This window comes from Desarmillaria tabescens, assembly GCF_030435595.1.
Source record: "Desarmillaria tabescens strain CCBAS 213 chromosome Unknown EV420scaffold_61, whole genome shotgun sequence".
Classification (NCBI taxonomy): Eukaryota; Fungi; Basidiomycota; class Agaricomycetes; order Agaricales; family Physalacriaceae; genus Desarmillaria; species Desarmillaria tabescens.
Window position 1 is genome coordinate 218,633 of NW_026848360.1, and position 22,246 is coordinate 240,878.

The following is a 22,246-nucleotide window of genomic DNA, read 5'->3' on the forward strand; positions in this document are numbered from 1 at the left end:
AATCTGATAAAGAAGGAAACAGGCCATCACTTAGGGAGAGGTACATGCACGAGAACGAGTTGTGATACCCCAAGAATCAAGCACAAAGGTACCCATAGAAGTATCATTTCCATCAAAGGGTAATGATTTATTTGTGGAAAGACAGATCAGCCAAGACAATAACCAATGACACTTCTATGGCTCACTGGATTCTCGCATTTCCAAGGACCAGGTGTTTATTACGGTTTTACCCCTATTTTCCTTATCTTATCTTATCCTTATCCATCGGAACCCTGGACCTACCTATCTTATCTCTCGGACCCATGATATTCTGCTGGCACACTCCTTACCCGGTTACCTGGCTGCTGTCACCCCAGTTCATGTTGCCGCCTCCCAGGTGACCAATGACCCGCATGCACCATCATGCTTCTCTTGATGGCATCATGCTTCTTAGTAGTTGGACGAGAGTCGACCGCCAGTCAAGGGTGGTCTACGGGATGCAGCCTATTCAGACGGAGTCCCACACAGATGCAGGTGATATGCGCTCTTTACTCTCATTCATCAGGAGTACACTTCTTTTAGTATCCCCACTCCTCATTCATTGAAAGACGTACTTCTCGCTGCATGTGCCCTTGTAGACACTATTCTTAGTACGAGTCCAACATGTATTTAAGCTAGCCTATGCTGTGGCCTTAGACCCCAGCTTCGGCTAAGGTTATATACTCCTAACTCTTACAAGCTCCTTGCTTTCGCTATAAAGTGATGCCTAACTTCTCACAATCTACCAATGCCTCTCTAACACTGAATCACCGAATGCGAGTGACAGGATAGAGACCAGCCTTGGCGAAGGTTCGAGTTAGTGCTTAACAATTAGCCGAAGCTTGCCCTCACTACCCTTACCGTCGTCAATGGTAACTGTACCGCTTCAAGGCAGTCACTGTTATACTTCCAAAGAAAAAGAAACCTTCAGCCCATTATTCGAAAAACGACACCCACCATACCTCGAAGCCATAGATATTCGTTGAAGCACAACGAGCTCTGTGCCTCTCCCCCTACATCACCGTTATCTTCAGAAGTACCTTCAGTACCTTGACACTACGAACTGCAGTTGCAGTTATCCATATTACCCGTATCCCTCGAGAGCACCGACCCCCATTCAGTGGGCAAGTAACAGACTCTACCTTGACTGCCCTCGTCGTTTTCCTTAACAGAATGATCACAGTATCTGGAGCATTTAAATAAGGAACCCTTGTCATTATACAACGAATTCTTGGGGTTGCTCACCCCTACAGAAATATTTTATACGCTCCCCATTGTTTAAACGACGGTGACCGTATGAATCCTACAAGTGCCACCATCACTCACATCCTGGAAACCCTTACATCTCTAGTAAGGTACCCTTCGTATCGCAAGGCCCGACCCTACCCACAAGATGGATCAACTCCCGTTCACCCCATCGCAGGAGGCGACCACCTTCAGACCCAGTACTCCGGAAATTCGCAATTCACGACCGGATACTGGGAAGATATCAGCGGATCCTGGGATGATCCCAATACCTCCGTCACCACCGACGTTCAACAGTTCTACACCGACGAGTACAGCCGACTCATCAGTGTACGAACTCTGGAGAAAGATGATGGAAACGCCGCTAATAAAGCAGAATGGCGAGGAACCACCTTTGAAGGAATCAACAACCCTTTCCTCCTTACCCAGGGAGTCGGTCAAAAGGGAGGATGTACCACAGTCGGTAGAACCGACACAGGAGGACATCGAAGAGATGAACCTCCAGGGTTGACCAGAAATGCTGGACCAATGCTCCAGGCCTCAGAACTCGGAGGGGGAATTCACTCCCCCACTGAGATTTCAAGAGAGGCATGGGGAGTCCACACCGGACCCAGTACCTCCTCATGGGAACAATCCCTCAAGGGAGAAGTCTCCAGGTGGAGCCCAGGCACCGACTCCTCCTACAAAATGGAAGTCATCCGATTCGAATCCGAAGTCGCCTCAAAAAGATCTGACTACCTCTGTAGCCAGGTATATCAATGGTATCACCAGGTCGCTCTCAGACTTGCATGTAGGATCCACCAGTTGGCCAGGAAAGAAAGAGGAGTGGCCGAGGAAAAAGGGATACTGGATAGGGGATCGCTCATTCCAGTGGATTCCTGGATCACCCCCGAGGAGGGATCCTGGGATCTACCCCTCATGTCATCTGACTCAACCGCCAGCGACACCTGGCATTCCACAGCTGGGGATGGTTGGGAATCACCCTGGCCGGACACCTCATACGAGGCCATATGGCCCAACCCAATGGCCAGGACACACATCAATGAGAACCTATGGGACTCACTCTCTACCCCCTTATTCGTGGGGGAAGAATACCGAACAGTCCCAGAGACAGAGAAAGGCAGCAATACCCTTACCAACACCTCCTCGGATAATGACGAGACCATCCGCATCTTTGGTGCTGAATTTCAGCACTGAAGACGCCCTCGACACAAGGAAACCTGGGGGAAACTGGACCAAACCATGCCTACCAACTAAGGTATTTTGGACCACGTTGCTTGACCCCGAACTAGGAAAGAGAATTCCTTCTCTTTCCAAGTACAAGGACGCGCCGTGCCCTGAAGGGATGGATATGGATCGTCTCAAGAAGGAGAGAAGGTGCTTCTGATGCGGAAACACAGGGCACTTCAGTCGAGACCAAAGGTGTCCCACTGACAAATGGAAATGGCATAAGATAAAAAGGCAAGGGCCGATATCGACGCCATTTCATGAATGCCCAGAAACTGTATCGGGAGGAGGGGAGCAGCGAGAATTCACAAAGGAGCGATGTCCCTGCTGTGGATTCAATGGACATGTCAGATGGGATGACAAATGCCCATCAGACAGGTCCAAAGAGCGCTCTGCTTAAAGGGCAGAGCAAAAACCCCTCAACAACGAATGCTGAGGGGAAGGTGTCAACGAAGGACTAGGCAATCTGCCCTTGTACACCAAGACTCGCAAATTCTTCAGTAAACATTTATCCAAGAATTGTCATATTAAAATCGTATCTGTAGGTACCACTATGGACAAATTTGTCATACGAATGTGGACAATAAATCTCTTTGTCACGATCGTACAAGGAAGGAGAAAACCTTTAAAAATCAGAAGACCAACTATCGAGTCCTTTGAGGAGTTCGAACAGTTGACCGTTGTTGCGACTGCAGCCTATTTACGCGTGTAATTTTGCAATCTAATGTGTTTTACATGCATACTGAGATATAGTGAGCGAGCAGACTAAAACTACGTGTCGACACTAATGCTATGCGGTGCAATGATATGGAATATAACTTATGGCATAAGAAGCAACAGGATTCTAAACAGGACTTAGTCACAGCACTGTACCTGACGGACATGCATGATGAGAAGGCCAAACCCTATACCCAATGCCTTAGGCTCTAACTTACAAGCACACTCGTGGGAGCTAGATAAAACCTTGAAGATTGCACTGACACTGAGAATACTTAGCGTGCTCGCTAACTGTGATGCGCCGTACCTGAAAATCCGGGGAAATCCTTATGCGAGATGACAGATATCACTGGCACGAGCTTGGGCAATGGGCTTCAGCCGAAGTCTGCGAGCCCACGTTCCATTGTTCTGAGTCCCATTGTTCGAAGACTCACTTGTTGCCGTGTCTATGAGAAGCCTCTGTGAATCTAAGAAAGAAGTCTTGAATGACATATGCCAGAACTGATAGTTCCGTGCACCTAGACCTGTTGGTCGCTAGAGAACAAGCCTGCGGGTGTCGGGAGAGCACCTCTTGGCACGTGTTTAGTGAGCTCGCTATAGAAATGAGACTAAAACTGGGAAGTCTGACTCGGATGCTCAGTAAGGTGGCGGTGGCAACGTGCTACGCATGTAGGAGTCTGGGTACTGCGCGATGTTTGTAATTCTAATTCCCCTGTAGTATAAGTAGACTGGTTACAGTAGGTAGAGGAAAGTTTTGAGCCCCCGAGTTCCCGTGCACGCGTTGAAGGCGGTACTGTAACAAAGGATCAGTTTGTGACTTCAAGCTGTGCATAGAATTAGCGAGCTCACTCAGAGAAATACGAGATACCCTTTTGATAAGACTTTTGAGAACTTAGTCAGAGTGAATACGAATCAGTGACGCTGTTTCTGTTCTGTTAAGTGTGATAAGTCTGTTCAGAGAATGTGTTGAAGTGGAAATCTGAGATCTGTTCTGTTCTGTTCTGTTCTGTTTCAGTCTGTTCCGTGTCAGTTCTGTTCGAAGTTCCATTTCTGAATCTGTTTTCCGAGCACTTCTGAAGTGTTCTTGAGTCGAGATAACCTGCTGGAGTTAGTTGGAGAACCCCTACATACAGTTGTGTAGCAAGCAGGCTAAGTCAGTGCTTGCCTGTGGTGTTCTTTTAGTGAGCTCACTAAAGTTTCAGCGTGTATTGCCTCTGTTTCTGTTGGGATCAGTGTCCCTTGTGTATTATAACTCAAATCTGCCTTGAAGGTTGCGTCGCACCAGTGAACGACCTTCCTGTAAAAAGTTCCTAGACTTAGGAAGTCATTAGAGAAAGCTTAGCTTTGCTAAGAGCACTGAGAACAAGAGAAACTCTTCGAGATATTGAAGTATAGTTGGATCGCATTAGAAATAATCGCTCCCCCTAGAACTTACGAGGGTGATTGTAGTTTGTGTAGTTGTGTGAGTGTGTGTGTGGGTTTTTGAGGTTCACCCTTTAGCCCACTCACTATTCCACAGGTGCCCACAGCCAGCCTCTTCAGCGGGCGAAGACTACCTCGACGCGAGACTCTCGGGAGATGAATACCTAATGAGGAATATCCTCAAAGTGGACACTTGGCACCAGGCTGCCATCGTCTGGAATATTTGCAACCCGGAATACCCATGACAAGGGTGCGCGGCCTACCAACGACTGGTACCAATGCCACACCCACTGGAAACAACGAGGATCATCATGGGAGGTGGGGGCACGGACCAGGGATTTATGGAGGATGAAGGAGCAGGACCGTCGACCACAGACAAGGGGAAAGGGTCCACGGTCCCCCCGAGGCCGCCAGCAGGACTGCTGCCCCCAATACCACCCAGGCCAGGAGGATATCCCTCTCCGGGGTCCAACCCAAGGCTAAGGTCGCTACCCCGGCCGCCAAATCTGCCAATCCTGCCAGTGCTGCCAACCTCGCCCCCCATTCCCGAATGGCAGTTGGCCCCCGGAGCAACGAATAATCCCTGGAATGACATGAAGCCCAAGTTGATCACACAGCCCGAGTACTTTGTCGGGGAGTCCTCAGACATCACTCGCTACTTACACCATTGCAAGTTGTATTTCCAGGTATTCCCTATGTACTACACCCTCAACATGGCTGGGCAGAACCCATACCGGATTATGTTCGCCCAATCCTACTTGCGAGGGAAGGCCCAAAAGTGGTGGAATGACCAATACTATTGATATCGGGATGCCAATGGGCACTGGAGGTTGCTCTCGTGGCAAGAATTTACTGACGATCTGACGAAGCAGTTCTGAGAAGTGGCAGAACTAGCAATCTGGAAGCAACAGTGGAAGAAGCTTCGTCAAGCCAACTTCAAGTCGGCCATTGAGTTCTTCGCAGAGTTTGAAAGGCTGGCTCACAAGTGCGAGGAGTTCGGAGATGAGAAGCAGATGTTCAAGGCCGTCGAAGCCGCTGTACACCCGACGGTCCACAATACCATCATGCACGGGGACAATATGCGTCCCACCACATACGCGGAGTGGAAGTGGCGCATCAAGAGGATTGATGCCAATTATCGGTATAGCATGGCCCAAAATCAGGGCAATAAGTCCTCCCAGAACCCGAATAGCAGTTCTGGTCGAGGCAATCAAAATCAACCCTCCGCAAAGGCAGGAGCTTTGGGAGGTTCTAGCGACAAGAAGGATGCCATGGGGGTGACTTATGGGGGTGCCAGGCAGCCGATGGAAATTGATAAGCTGCGAAGCGAGAAGAGATGCTTCAAGTGCAGAAATACCGGGTGGAACTGGGACCATAAATGTCCAACGGACAAATCGAAATGGATCCCCATCAAACTCCCCCCACGCAAGAAGATACCCGCTCAACGACTACGCCAGTTGCTCGCTGAGGCAGAGAAAGAGGAAAATGAGAAGGATACAAAGATCGAAGAGGTGAAGGATGATAAGTCATCAAAAGATGAGCCGGCATCGCACTAAGCGATTCCACAACATCGGCCCTGGACTTAGTTTCTATCGGTACGCGCTCTCCTGTTGCTGGTCGGACTTATACTATGTATGTAGGTACTCTGTATGATCAATATACCAATTTTTTCGCCGCATTACCAATAGAAGAAACTAAGGAAGAAGAATCGCCCAGCACGTATGGCATAGGAGGGGATTTCCGCCGCTCCACACAGCCCGCGTCTAGCAATGAACCCTGAGGGGCCATCCTACCTCAGGAACCCCTGCTTGACAGCATGGGGAAAGTTCTGGCAGTACCGGAGAGGCCCTCATGTCAAGTTCAGGCTGGGGCCAGACGTGGTCACAGCTGCCCCGACAAGGAGAATCGGCTGACAACCCAGACTGATAGGCCTACCCCAATTGTTCTATCAGCCAGCATTGGAAAAGCAGCTGAGGCTGGGAACCCAGAGGACCACCATCACTCAGTAGCCACATGAACGCAGAATGCAGCAGCAAAAGGTGACAACCCTACGGGCGAGCCGATATGTGTGCGTCCGCGAAGGGTTACTGAGAGTACAGTCAGGTCCAGAGAGGATGAGCCAGGATTAACCATGGAGGTTACAACGCCAAGCACAAGCGCCCTTGGCCAGGGCCGAACACGGGGCAGAGAGCCCTCCTCCACCACCTCGTTGAACAGCGACCAAATGCCGCCCAAGGACCCTTTTCAGCCCGGTGACCAAATGCCACCACGAGGACAAGCAAAATGTTCCAAGGTCACGGTCAAAGAAGTACCAGATGAAGAAGCATACTTACGGTCCGACATTCCGATCATGACCCCCAAGAAGAACTCTGTCGCAACCCCTGACCCTGAAATAACCCCCAAAACCAGGTGGGCTGTCCTCAACATGTACTATGAGCTGTTTGGAACCCATTGGACCCGACGAGCGTTGCGACTAGCTACCACTGAGTCTGCCGCCTGTGCCATCCTAAATCGTTGGGTTCACCCACATTGACAAGGGGAAGTAACTGAGGATCTGTGTGCCACCCTGAAGGAACAGCCAGAGATGGCTGTGGAGTCCAGGGATAGGTGGGAATGGATGGAGGACTTAAAGAAACCTCCCATGTACATATGAGGAAGGAAGGGGTGAAATGTATCTATTAATGTGCAGCTGGAAACTCTGGATACTCGAGAGACACATGCAGTAAAGGCCCTAGTGGATAGCGGGGCGACGGGTAGTTCTATCGACCGTACTTGGGCGGCCCAACATGCCCTCAACCTTAAAAAGGCGGCCTGACCCATACCGGTCTATAATGCCGACAGCACTAGGAATAAGGGGGGAGATATCATGGAGTATGCCGAGGTACAGCTACGAATCGGTGACCACGTGGAACGGATCAAGTTAGCTGTGGTCGACCTGGGCACAACCCCCCTTTTCTTGGGGCATGACTGGTTACAGTGACATAATCCCTTGATCGACTGGAACACCAGAGCAGTGATGTTAGCCCGGTGTACCTGCAGGAAAATACCCTTCTCCTTGCCAGACACTGACCCCTCATCTTGATGGGAAGAATACGAGGAAGGGGACACAATCCTGGTAATAGATTTTGAAGAGGCCTTCCATGTGCAAGCCATGGGAACCAAAGCGAACGAACTGGCAGCCCAAGCTCACGCTAAAAAGACTGCAAAGTCCTTTGAGGAGATAGTACCCGAAGAGTACCGGGAGTTCAAAGATGTCTTCGACAAGGAGAATTTTGATGAACTACCTCCAAGAAAACCCTGGGACCACGCTATCGAACTAACTCCCAATGCTAATGCCAATCTAGACTGTAAGGTCTACCCCCTCAACCTGATGGAACAGGAGGAGTTGGATAAATTCCTCAACGAGAATCTATCCACCGGTCACATCCAAGCCTCGAAATCCCCTATGGCTTCCCCCTTTTTCTTTGTCAAAAAGAAGGATGGGAAACTCTGCCCAGTGCAGGATTATCGCAAGCTGAACGAGATGACGATTAAAAACCGTTATCCGCTACCGCTCATCAGGGAGTTGATGGACAGGCTAAAGAAAGCCAAGTACTTCACTAAACTGGATGTATGATGGGGCTATAACAATGTCAGAATCAAACAAGGGGATGAGTGGAAGGCTGCATTTCGGACTAACCGCGGCCTCTATGAACCTTTAGTAATGTTCTTCGGACTTACCAACTCTCCCACCACATTCCAGTGGATGATGAACGACATATTCAAAGATCTTATAGCAGCAGGGGAGGTATCCGTGTATTTGGACGACATCCTAATTGCCTCCAAGACGAAGGCCGAGCACAAGTGCATTGTATGAAAAGTGCTCCAGGTATTATGTGAAAACAAGCTATTCCTCAAAGTGGAAAAATGCGAATTTGAGGTGGAAGAAACCGAGTACCTAGGGGTAATCATCAGTGAAGGGAAGATTCGAATGGACCCTGTAAAAATCGCAGGGTTACTGGACTGGCCAGTCCCCCGAAGAAAACAGGAGTTGCAGTCCTTCTTGGGCTTCTGTAACTTTTACCGACGATTCATTCAGGACTATAGCAAACACGTCAAACCCTTGACCTCCCTCACAGGGAAACAGGAGTGGAAATGGGGAGAAGCACAACAGAAAGCATTCGAGAAGTTGAAGGAGTTATTCTGCAAAGATGTGGTGCTAGCTATCCCTCTCGACGAAGGGAGGTTCAGAGTGGAAGCGGACTCAAGCAAGGGGGCGGTAGGAGCGGTACTGTCACGAGAGCAAGATGGTAAATGGAGACCAGTAGCGTTCCTCTCAAAGGCACTATCCGTGACAGAGCACAACTATGAAATATATGACAAAGAGCTCCTCGCTATTATGATCGCCTTGGAAGAATGGCATCAATATTTGATGGGGGCGTGGGAGGACTTCAAGATTTGGACGGACCATTCCAATCTGCAATACTTTCGCAAGCCACAGAAACTCAATCAAAGACAAGCCTGGTGGGTAATGGAACTAGCAGAATACCGATTCACTCTACACTATAAGCCAGGGGCTCAAAATCGCAAGGTGGACCTTCTGTCCAGGTGGGCAGATCATGACCAAGGAAAGGGAGATAATCGAGATGTAACCATCCTCAAGGCAGAACACTTCCGAGCGTTGGTAATGCCCACTGTGGAAGAACTCCATGAAAGGATCAAACTGGCCATTCATGATCCTTGAAAATGGGATCGCGGAATCTCCAACTCCCTCAATCACGAGAAAGGAGTTTCACAGGAGCAGGAGTTGCTCTGGTACAATGGACACATCTACATCCCCCAGGACTGACAACTTCACAGGGAAATCATTGCCCTCAAGCATGACCATATCATGGCGGGGCATCCTGGTATCGAGAAAACCAAGGAGCTCATCCTTCGTGATTACTGGTGGCCCCAAATGCGAAGAGATGTCGAAGCCTACGTAAAAGGATGCGAGACCTGCCAATGCACTAAAGCAGATCATCGCCATAGAAAGGCTTCTCTCCACCCCAACGAAATCCTGACTTGTCCATGGACCCACATTTCGGTTGATATGATCACCAAACTTCCAGACTCCAGGGGATACAATTCCATTCTGGTTATTGTGGATCACTTTTCAAAAACCATTATCCCCATCACGTGCACTGAAGAACTCACTTCCTTGGGCTTCGCCAAGATCCTAAGGGATTATGTCTACATACCCTACAGGGTAATGCCGGAGAAGGTCATTTCAGATCGAGGATCAGTATTCGTCTCCAAATTTATGAAGGACTTCTATGCCCTCCTCTGAGTTCAGGGGAATCCCTCCACCACATATCATCCTCAGACTGATGGACAAACCGAACAGGTCAATCAGGAAATAGAAAAATACCTCAAGATGTTTGTTAACTATCACCAAAATGACTGGAGTGATTGGCTGTCCCTAGCAGCTTTCACCCACAATAATCGACAACACTCATCGACAGGATATTCTCCTTATAAGGTGTTATTTGGGAGGGACAGACAGATGCTGGTAAATGCTCATCGCATCACAACAGTTCCAGCAGCAGCGAAATTGGTAGAGGAGATGGGAAAAGCACAGACGGAAGCGAAAAGCTCATTGGAGAAAGCTGCGGAGTCGATGAAGAAAAATTATGACAAGCACAAAGAGTCTGCCATCGAGTACAGAATCGGCAACAAAGTGTGGCTTGACGCAACCAACCTGTCCCTACCATGACCAACCAAGAAACTTGGGGATCGACGGGTAGGTCCCTTCATCATCACCACAAAAAAGGGACTTTCTGCATACGAACTCAAGTTACCCGTGGGCTGGAAGGTTCATAATCGATTCAATGAATCCCTTCTGACCCCATATGTTGCCCCCGCATTTCCTAATCAGCCTCGTCCCGAGAGACCACCCCCAGAATTGATTGAGGATGAAGAAGAATACGAAATCGAAGAGATCGTAGAACAGCGAGACAAGATTGTGGGCTGAGGGCAAAAATGTCACACCATAACTGAATATTTGGTAAAGTGGAAGGGATACCCGATGGTAGAAAACTCTTGGGTAAAGCGCTCCAATATGGCCAATGCCGAGGAACTGGTCAACGAATATGAAGCCAGGGTCAGACGTATAAAAAGCAAAATCAACCGAGCAGATAAGGGACTATCATATAACGGTAGTACCCAACAAGACTCTTATCCCTCTTCCCCAAACACATACTCCGAGGACCTATTAGCACAAAACTGGCACCTGGCATTTAATCCGGAACTTGAACCGGATTTTCTTCGCAGTCAATGGCCAACAGTCACCACCGACGAAGCGGAGGGTACCCCAATCGTCGAGGATGATGAGGCAGAAGAAAGCAGCGAAACTGACTTGGAAAACCTTCAACGAGTATCTGAAAACTGGGACGATGATAGCGACATCGAAGAAACACCTTCCCTCATAAGTGAATCAGCGGAGGAAGATGGGGACAGTGACTCATTCGGGACGAATGAGTCTTAAGAGGGGGGTAATGTTATGGTTTATTCATTTTTCTTCATTTTCTTATGTGTCTTGCTTACATTCTCGTGCGATCACCACAGATGCACTCTCACAGTACTATTTATATCCTAGGCATCGTGTATTTAAGTAGAACCTCAGCTGGCCTAAACCCCAGCTTCAGCTAAGGTTTAATCTACCCAACTCGAACTCTGTGTTTTGCATCTATCTAAGTCCTCAATCGACTTTCTTTAATCTCCTTTGACCTCTAAGAGTATCATCCACCAAAGTGCGAGTGGTGATCCTTAGTTGATCTAAGTTGATTTTAGTTGGTTGTTGACAATGCCGGGACTTGGGAGATTGTTGAGGTACCTTCAGATGCTAACGTTGTGGGGTCGAAGTGGGTTTTTCAGTTAAAAAAGGATGCATTGGGAAGAGTGGTACGTTACAAGGCCAGGCTTGTCACCCAAGGATTCTCACAGGTCGAAGGAGTGGACTACTTCGATACTTATGCCCCTATTTGCCAAGCTCGCATCCATCCGAACTATCCTCGCCCTCGCTGCATGGCTAGATCTGGAAATTCATCAGATTGATATCAAGGGCACATACCTCAATGGCGAACTCACCAACAACGAGAAGATATACATGCATCAACCTCCTGGTCTCCCCCTTCCCAATGCTACTGGGAAAGTCCTCCATCTTCACAAAACAATTTATGGCTTGAAGCAGAGTGGCCGTCATTGGTACCAGAAGTTCACAAAGATTTGCAGCAAAACTCTCGATTTGCAGAGGTGTAGCATGGATCAGGCTGTCTTCTATCGTCATCAGGGGGAGTCAATCATCATACTTGCAGTCCATGTTGATGATTGTACCATCGTCACGTCAAGTATCAAGTTGGTGGCCAAAGTAAAGAGAAAAATTGGTATGTGTGTCGAAGTTGTTGATATGGGACCTATCCACTGGCTTCTAGGCATCGAAATCACTCGAGACTGTGAACAACGCACCATTTCTTTGTCCCAACACTCCTACATCGAGTTGATAATCTGCTGTTTCCATCTTGAAGACCTCAGACCTCTCTCCACGCCTATGAACCCTAGTGCAAACCTCTCATCCAACCAGTCGCCTACCAGCCTCAAGGAAATCGCTAAAATGTGCAACATTCCATACTCAGAGTCCATTGGGTCCTTGATGTACGCGTTGCAAGGTACATGGCTGGATATCACTTTTGCAGTGACAAAGTTGTCCAAGTTCTTGCAGAACCCCAGGATGGCGCATTGGGAGGCTGCTAAGCATGTCTTCAGGTATTTGAAGGGTACCCTTGACTGGAAGCTGATGTTTGGGGAGGTAGAGAAGGAGTTGGCAGGATGGGTGGATGCAGATGATAGTCAGGAAGTAGAGCACCGCACAATCACTGGTTATGCTTACATCATTGATGGCAGTGCAGTCACATGGAGCTCCAAGCAGCAAGAACTCGTTGTTCTTTCCACCACTGAGAGGGAGTATGTTGCAGCAACGCACACTGCAAAAGAAGGACTCTGGCTTCATTCTCTCATTTCTGAAGTCTTTGGCTCATTCATTGATGGTCCCACCACGCTGTTTTCTGATAATCAATCGGCAATATCTCTGGCCAAGGAGCACCAGTACCACACTTGTACAAAGCACATCAACATTTGGTACCATTTCATTTGATGGGTCATCGACAATGGCTCAATTTGTCTCATCTACTGCCCTACTGAGGACATGATTGCTGATACTCTGACCAAACCGTTGCTGAGCATGAAGGCAAAGCATTTCGTGAAGGAATTGGGACTACGTGCGACTTGAGGGGGAGTGTTGGAGATACAAGTATGCCCATAGTCAGACCCATTTATACCCACAGACTTAGTAGTATTTACACGTCATGTTATTTTCATTCTTTTATTCCTTCTGTCTACTTACATTCATACTGTCACTGAATAGTATATATACCTCGTAGATTTACTCATGCACCTCAGATGTGTTCTCTTGCATTACGAGTGCCAGTCTGAGGTGAGATATCCTTACTTACTTGTTATCTTTACCTTTACTTACATTCACTGTAGTTATATCTTATTATAGGTGAATAGACGTGTTCTCTCACATTACAAGTGCCAATCTGAGTTATATCTTATTATAGATAACTACAACTGCACTCTTGTATTCTAACATTTGAACCAATCTTGTTATCTCTTTTTCATTTGCAATCCCAACTTATGCTCTTTCTGCTTTGTGGCTGTGTTGTTGCCAGACTTGGCTCAGTTGTAGAGAAAAAGAATTGCTCCTTACATCAGAACAGACAAAGCATATATTTATTCTAGCATCACTTAGGCTTACTGCTCTTCATTGTACAGAACATACATGCGTTTGGCAAGCCTCCAGTCCCAACATATGCATGATCAATTGTCAATTACCTTTTTGATCATGACCATGGCTAAGCCACACCCTAGCCTCAGCCAAGCCCTAGCTGTACCAAATTTCGTGGTATGGCTTAAAATATTACCAAAGCCGTCAATAGCTGAGCCATGTTGCACTTAGCTGCACCACAGCAACACTAATGCAAACCCAGTGCATCTTGAAACCCCCTGAATCCACAGGTTCAGTCACATGATCACACCAAACTGAACTGAATCCCAGTCAGTCTACTCATTCTACCAAGACGAAAAACTTACAGGCACAAAATAGTTGATCAAAGACTGTCTGAATTGGGACAGCTTCACATGGATATATGTGTGTACAGATATATCACATCAATGACTTCATCATGTGTGTTGTGGGAGGGAGAATGGATAATCAAGCAGTCCAGTATCCTTGCATGAATTATATGTGGGAGAGTATTTGGCCAGATAAAGAATGACATTTAAATCATATGTCATAAAATGCTACATTTAGAATATGGACACAAAAGAATGTTCTTAATACAACATAAATGTCCACATGATGACCTTAAATGTACTTAATGCTATTATTGCTATTTTCAAAAATGATGAGATTCTTGAAAAAGAAAGAAAGTTTTGACCTGCCAGATGTCAGCCCGATCTCAGCCTGCACCATCTGAGACAACCCATGACTGTCGACGAAACAACCTATGACGTTGATCGTCATGGCCCTGAGTGCGGACTTGGAGGTCTTTTTGCAGGGCTCAAAACTTTTTAATTTTTTTTTGGATTCTCATCATTTTTCAAAATAGCAATAACATAAATGTATGAAACACTTGTAGTCATGGTGAAGTGTCTGGGGTACCCAGGCACAGATACATTTGATTTGAGCGTGCCAGTCTACAGTTGTGGACAATCAAAGATGACAAAAAATCCGACTCACTTTTAGAAGGACCCTGGTCAGGTAAACAGCTGGGTTTTTTTGCATAAAAGTGAAGATATAGACTTAATAAAGATATTTGCATGAGCTAATTTTGCAGAATGTGAGTTTTGACCGAAAATTATCCCAAAAATTTGGCATACCCCCAAAAAGTCATGGGAAAAACTTCAGAGATAGCGCAATCGACTCCTTTTCAAAATCCACATCCGATGGTGTCAAGATCATTAAATTTTATCGAGCCATTTGCCCACAAACCAGCCATCATGAAAGGCAGGGGCAAGCCTTCAAAGCTTCAAAATAGGTGGGTCATAATATAAATGGGCTTGGAAATCATGCTGTCGAGTTGATGTCTGAGAATTGAAGGACCAGGTATTTGCCTGGCCCAGATCTGAGGGACTAAGAGCGAGGAAGAACTTAGCAACCAGAAGTCACAAACTCTTAATAGCATTTATCTAGAGACGTACTCCAAAGCAATCCAGATCTTCTGTTATCCATCAATATAAGTGCTACCTAAGTGACCTGTAACACTCAGCAGCATTCAAGTGAAGGGCCCGGGCACAGGACTGGTGTAATTAATATCGCTGCCTCACAGAAGATGCTTGCTGAGTAAATGGGATCTTCGGAGATTCAATTTGTCATTGGCTGATGAGCATACAGGGATGTCTGAAAGGTAGCAGAATCAGCACCGTGTGGTTTCCAGCCGTGGATATTGCCGATAGAGTCGAATGACTGAGTGATGTCTGCCGGCGAGGCCAAAAGGGGTACACACAATTCGATTTTTTGGTCCAAAATTTTGGCGCCGCAAAAATGTCATGGGAAAAACTTCGGAGGGTGTTTTTTTGGACGTTTTCGGCCTCTGGCTTTCTGAATCTGAACTTATTTTTGCCCCAGAAAATCTGGTTTAGCCGGAAATCAAATTGTCATCTTTGATTGTCCACAACTGTACCCTTCTGTATGTTCACGTGTCATCCGTGTCGTAGACTACGCATTTCCTTGTTACTTCTAGGAGATATGCCATGAGGAAGCAGTAAATTCCTACCTCGTTTAACCATACGTAAAGCAAGTTATCGAGTCCAGAAGACTGTCCGGCGTTCTCACGCCACGCCTCTTTCTCTTCAACGACCTTCATGGTACATACCAGCAGCATTCTCGAACCTTCTGAACCTTCACGATACGACGCGATTGTTGGGATCGGGAATTTGAATAGCTGGTCTTAGCAGATGACGCGTTTCTTCAAGTGAGTCCAGTACTATTCTTGTCGACGAGTGATTTATAGTACATCCAGACATGGCCGACAATAGCTACTGCGTGATTTCCCGTCCCTCGATCTCAGCAGGGTATTCGGATGCCCAGGAATGCGACTGTTAGTGTTGGGGTCGAGTGTGAGGGGACTCAACGGCATATCGACTGACGATGGTACTATTTCAGTCTGGTGCGTCAGCTTCTCACCTTTTTCAAAGTCTCATACTCATTATTTTAGATGCGGTTCATCTCGCTTAGGTTTCATTGATATGCGCCCACGAAAGACGGCACTTTTGTCCTACGCCGATTCTCTACATCACTTGCAAACCGTGTCGATACTCTTCACTACATCTACTGGATATCGATTGGCTGCTACGTAACCATGGTGCTACCATGACGTCTACGCGACAAGGGACGTCATTCGCGGACTTGTCAACCACTCCCACGCTTTCTCTCCATGCTCACCTCCATAATTCCTCAGCCTCCAGAGGCACTATCACCTGCCTCGAAAGTATCACAGGATCCCGCAGCACCACAATCACCCCAGCGTCGACCTCTTTAGCCCTGAAAACGTCGCCAAAGTACCCAAGAACCCTGGGAGGGTATCGACGTACACATATTCCACACAAGGAGAACTTATTTGGGACGTTATAGCAACAATTGTTTTCTCGCACAATGCCACGCACTTGAGGATCCTCCAGTAGAGAGGCCCCACGTTTAGGGAGGTTCGATTCGGTAGTGAGCCAAGGATGGTGGCAGGGCAGGACTATGTGGTTGGGGTCGACGTCTTTCATGATGCATCACGTCTTGTGGACGTTGTTCGCTTATGTTCCAGAGCCTAATCCTGTGCACACGGCGACTCTATGATCAAGAACCCGTTGGAAATACCGTCAGCGTTGTGTTAGGTCTTCGACGTTCCCTCCTGTTCCATCACCCTGATCCACCGCGCGCATCCTTTGGGAACAATCCGATGATAGCGCCGCCGAGGAAACGCCTAGCCCTGGCTAGCATCATCTGCACCTTGTAGTACCTCCTCACCCTCAACTTCTGCGAAAGACGTCGTCCACGGACTCCATCGGCAGACGCCTCCTTCCGTGTTCGCTTCCAACTCCTCAATCTCCAGCAATGCCATCGCCTGCCTATGAAGCATCACTGGACACGGCGGCACCGTACTCACACTCGCACCCAACATCAACCTCAGTCCCCGTAACCTCGCCAAAATATTTGGCGACCCTAGGAAGCGCATCGAAGCGTACGTAATCCAGGTCGAGAGAAGTTATAGCCAGAGATAAGAGCCGTGCGATACCCACTGTTAATCGTGTGCCGTCTCATATGATGTTCATCACGACAAACCTCCAGTCTGCCTCGACCCGGTGTGACTTATCCAAGCCAACGACATACAGGAGGAGCGGCCTAGCTCAATTGGGCTGGGAGGGATACCCGATAGGTATTCAACTGAAGAGGTGTAAGTACATTGGGCTCGAAAGGATGACATGACGAACTTGATTGGCGCGACATGCGGATAGAGTAAAAGCATGCCGGAAGGACATGGTACCGGTAACGTCGCAAGCCGCGGTATGGGGTGTACGCTTTACAGCGGCAAATGGTACGGATGGACGGATATTTGCCGATAGATAGTGAAACAGTATGTTTTCTTTTAGTTTGCGCCACCTTTTCCATACTTATGCAGGTACTACAGCTGTTCAAGAACGAGCGATTCTGGTCTTCTCCATCACTAGCTCAGAACGAGGCGGGCAGCACCAGTCTTTAGAGACTAGATTGCTAGATCGGGAGGAAAGGAACAGAGGCGGATGACTGGCCTCCTATGACATCGTTCTCGACAGCTCCACGACACTCGCTCTTCTCTCCATCCCCAGCTAATCACTCTCTAACTGCTCCGTCTTGATCTTGATCGTCGTCACCATAGAATCACGCCTCACTACGCCATCGTTTCTTTCATGGGAGTTCCGTTTGCGGGAAGTCGACCATGAGCGTCTTTCGGGTGTGGAACCAGAAAAGATGTAGTCCCATGACAGGCTGTCGATAATGTTCCGTGTCGCAGCTGCAGGGTATGTCCTGACCTCGAAGGAACGATGGATGAAGGTGTGGACGGTGCAGACCGAACACCAGGTTGCGTATTCAAAACTATCGATCGATGTCTGCACCAGTACATGCTGGCATAGCCATATCGCCTTCTACCAAAGCTGGCAGAAGCTAAAATCAAGGATCCCGTCTGCGTTCATGTCCATGATGTACGCCGCATGAACTTGAGGACCGGTCCTGGTCTGACGCGAGTATTTTGTCAGTTCGGCGTGCTTGTGCGCCATAGACTATACGTTTCCTGGTTACTGTATTCTAACAGGTATTGTCGTGAGGAAGAGATAAAAAGACGAACATATTCTCACCTCGTACAGGTAGAGACGTAAAGTGGTCCGGAAGAAAATCGGGCGTTCTCACGCCACACTTCTTTCTCTTCAACGATCTGCATGATGCCGGCTCTATTCTTGAACCTCTGAAAAGATTGCAGGTGTCAAATGCCAGGATAGCGGCAGTATCTTCAAGTAGGTCTAATTCCTGCATGAATTGGCGGTTTATAACAACCGACGATAGCTACTATGACCACTTCAAATTTCCTGCATTATCATGATTTTTCGGCGAAGATAATTTTACTTGGAATGAAACGTGGACGGGCGTTAACGCAGGACATTCAAATCCTGGTGTGAGAGGGACTCAGCATCTTGGCGATGTCATTTTGCTCTGGTGCGTCAGGATCTTACCTCCCTTGCATATGTCACACTCAAGATTTTCAGACTCGCTCAAGACGTCAACGCAACACTACCCACTGAGGACTGCCCTAGGAGACAACACCGAACCAAGCTTGATTGCCGTCCCCCAGGACTTCTGAATCGGTCCAGTATATCTGATGTGTCATCGCGCACGTTCATGCCTTCCTGCCTGCATATATACGTCAATGTTTGGCTTGATGAAGACAAGGAAGGGTCGTACATTGTATCCTCAGTCCCCCCCTCCAGTATCCATGTTAATCTCCCGGCAGTACCGCTAAGAGCCATCCGTGGTGGGCATGGCGATGAAGGAGCTGAATTGAAGAGAGGAAGACAAATGAATGTGAAGTGGAGGGGAGATTTATGTGCATCCTGTGCCAGGAAATGTGCTATTATTGACGACACCGTGTTGGTATCGCATCTGGAGACCAAGGAAGGCTAACTGTTGTTGTTAACATTCTGCTACATACTCACGCTTCCGCTTCCTGAATGTTTTACTCATCAAATCTAAATAGGGCCTGGTTTTGTCATTTCATAATAGTTCGTTGCATGCTCCGCCAACGGCGACTCGTAAGGACAATCATTAGTGGTACATTGGACGACTCGACCCCTGCTACATCAAAGCGCCCCTTCAAGTTCTGTCACGGACACAAATTCTACCCTTAACCACTATGCGCCCTACGAAGCATCGATTGCAGTGTTGAGATACCCCCTTATGAATAGTAGACCGCTCTGCAACAGTCACTCGTTCGCATGATAAATCCGACGCTTCTCCCTACACCCCCAACAAATTGGATGCCGCTTCCTTTACACAACGGATGCCGTACGAAACAACGCGTTATCGCCTAGTCCGGTTGCGGTACTACTTACTCTCTTCCTCTGCTTATATCACCGACCATCCAGGCGCGTCTTGCACTGCATCGTCTGACGAGCATTACAGATTGTTACACTTTCGCGGTATTAAGCCAGTTGTCCAGTTCGTTTGACCGTAGCGAAGGAAGGAATGTCGATGTCGATGAGATCTTGTCCTCAATCTCAAGGCTGGGGAGCCGTCTATGCTAGGCCGAAGAGGATTATATATTGGATCTGCTCGGTATGGGACTGTCGCTTAAGGTCCCGTAGAAACTCGGACTTTAGACCCTACCTACGACATTATTCATGCATAGCTTGGAAAAATTTTGCGTCTTCTTCTGCCTTTGACTTCGGCCTGTTTTTCAATGTAGCTAGGATATTATCGTCTATATTATTACTGCATCAAAAATTTCTAACTACAATGAGAAGTGTTCGGATTTTGATGGGCAGGGCAGGGCAGATTTCGATCAGACCGTTTAGTAACAAGAAAGTGTGATATAAATATGTCTTTCCCCGAAAAATGTTAGTACCACTGCATTAGTCCAATATAATTTGAAGAGCATATACAGAAGGATCATCTCGCCGCATGCCGGGCAGTGCGACGTCGATGCTATCGTCTTGGTTATGCATCTACGAAGTCCTCTCCGTGAATTCTCCCATATAAATACACTGGTATAATTACATACCTCTTACAGAATACGTGACCGCACATAGTTGCGGTTGTTTCGTGGCAAGGATTGGCAAAGCAAACCCGGCAGTGAAGAGAAAAAGGTCTGGGGCCGTAGCTGTTTCCTCGAGGCTGATATCCCGGTACGGAAACTGGAAGCGACTGTTTACCGGAAGTCGTTGGTACTTCTCTGCAAGTAATGAAACTCTAAGTCAGGTCTACTTTTGTTAATGAATTTGATTTGATAATGTTCACCTCAGGCTGTCGTCGTCGAATGGGTTAAATAAGAATTGAGGCCGTACAGTAGAGGGTGATTTGTCGACGAGGTTTCGGACCATCGCCTCATTGGCCCTTTCTTGCTCGCTCTGCACAGCTTGACTGTTAGTTTTCAGTTGGTATACACGGGTCACAGAAGTACACACTATGGGAGGATACGAGAGGCCGATTGCAGACTCGGGCAACTTAGACGTACTTTCTTCAGGACTGGGTATCGACTCGACGGAAAGGGATAGCGTACCTTCATGGCACAGAAATGCATAGTGTTAACATGCTAGAGTTGCTAATTAGTACTGGTACGAACGAGTAAACGATAAGGAAAAATACTTACTTCTGCGTATTCCCTTTCGCTAGCGAACCCCATGGGCTCCTCACACCGCTCACACTTCGGGTGAACCACTGAATCCAAGTAATGTTCTTTGACATTGTCGAATATACGGCGGCACTTGACACAGTAAGATTCAGCGTGGGTCGACTCACAATGCTACACGAAGAATAAGTGGGCTTGAATAAACAAAAGTGAACGGTATACTAAAGTGAATTCAGCGTCGCTCTCAAATCCCAGGGCATCCGGGCACAGCTCACAGGTAGGATGCCGCGGGGAGTCTTTGAGGTGCTGAGGGAGCTCGTGTTCGTACATCGTGATCCTGCAGACTGAGCAAACGACACGGGGGTGGGCGTCGTCGTGGTGCTAGAAGTAGATACGTTACACAGGAACTCGGAATACCAGACCACACGACCCACAGTATCGCATATCTCTTGATTTCGGAACCCTCGACCGCAGACGAAGCAATTGGGATGGTTCGGCGAGCCGCGGTAGTGCTCGTCAAGAGAGATTTGGGACTTGAATGCCCGCTCGCAGGCTTCGCATGAGAAGACGCGGTGTATAGGAGGCTGGGGTGCAAGGCGTGAGTACATGGCTGGGGGAGGATAGTACTGACCTTGCATTGCTCTCATATAGAATTCTCGTTGATCGGGTACATGAGCGCGACCAGCCGAGGCGACCTAAAGAATGGTAACGCGTTTTCCATAATCGCGTACTATGTTAAGGGTTGAGTCATACCGTGGTAGCACGAAACTTGATCAAACATAAATGTACCTGGTATTCGCAACCGGCATCGGGAAGAGGCGTTCTTGACGACAAGGACAAGGAACATAAATGTGATAGAGCGGTGGGGATTCATTGCTCCACAAAGAAAACGTCTGTACCTGTTTCCGGTAGCAAAAAAAAACAGACAGAGAGCACATCAGATCGTACCTTGCAAATCGATAACGGGGATTGGACGTACTTGAATTCCTAGAAGAACAGGGATGTTTGTGTTCGGAGTACACCATCATATGAAGGTGCCAGTTTGACTTTTTTGGAGCATGCGGGTATGATAAGTATCAGTAAGTATCTTTCACTGAGAATTTGTCACGACGAAATTTGACTCACAGTGAGGCTCTTTCTCAGGCTATCGGCTGCACTGCACAATCTCTTTCGTCGTCTATTTTAAACATCACGTATATAGCGGCCCTTCAGGTTCTGCTCTTCTCATCGGAGGTACCCTTCTGGGCGAAGCACACACGTTTCATCATCTCCAGTAGTTCGGAACTTCCGTCCTCCCAGTGCATCATGCTCATCGGCATTCCCTTGCTTCTATTCCCGCGTTGGTTTCTCGTAGTGGCTGCAGGATGACATACATATAAATTTGACCCTGCAACGCGGGAGCTGGCTATCATTGGCGCTTGGTTGAAGGTCAAGAGTTTAAATAGAATGGTATGGTGTTGTAACTTCTTGGAGGCCTTGAATTCTAGTAGAGCTACACGACATTGTATAGGCTACTAGCAAGTGGAAGAAATCAAAGCGGCATGGCCACGTGACTTGGGTGCCTTGTTGAATGTGGATCCTCATGGGTCCCTCCTTCCTCTTTTCTAGTCTGAGTCATCGTACAGGCTGTGTCCGCTTCTTCCTTGTTTGCATGTGCTTGTCTCTTTCTTCCT

At 47.7% G+C, this 22,246-nt stretch overlaps 2 protein-coding genes across 2 annotated transcripts; one reads left to right on the forward strand and one right to left on the reverse strand.

The window, feature by feature from the left end:
• Window positions 1-1,314: 1,314 nt before the first annotated feature.
• Window positions 1,315-2,460, forward strand: EV420DRAFT_1649471 (uncharacterized protein; the record flags this gene model as incomplete). Its single annotated transcript, XM_060478318.1, has 1 exon — window positions 1,315-2,460. One exon carries the CDS (start codon window positions 1,315-1,317, stop codon window positions 2,458-2,460), a length of 1,146 nt encoding a protein of 381 aa, XP_060324541.1.
• An 18,086-nt stretch (window positions 2,461-20,546) lies between these two features.
• On the reverse strand, window positions 20,547-21,181 carry EV420DRAFT_1278164 (uncharacterized protein; the record flags this gene model as incomplete). The annotated part of the gene is made up of 3 exons (XM_060468069.1): window positions 20,547-20,747; window positions 20,796-20,954; window positions 21,008-21,181. 3 exons carry the CDS (start codon window positions 21,179-21,181, stop codon window positions 20,547-20,549), a joined length of 534 nt encoding a protein of 177 aa, XP_060324542.1.
• Between the last annotated feature and the right edge of the window lie 1,065 nt (window positions 21,182-22,246).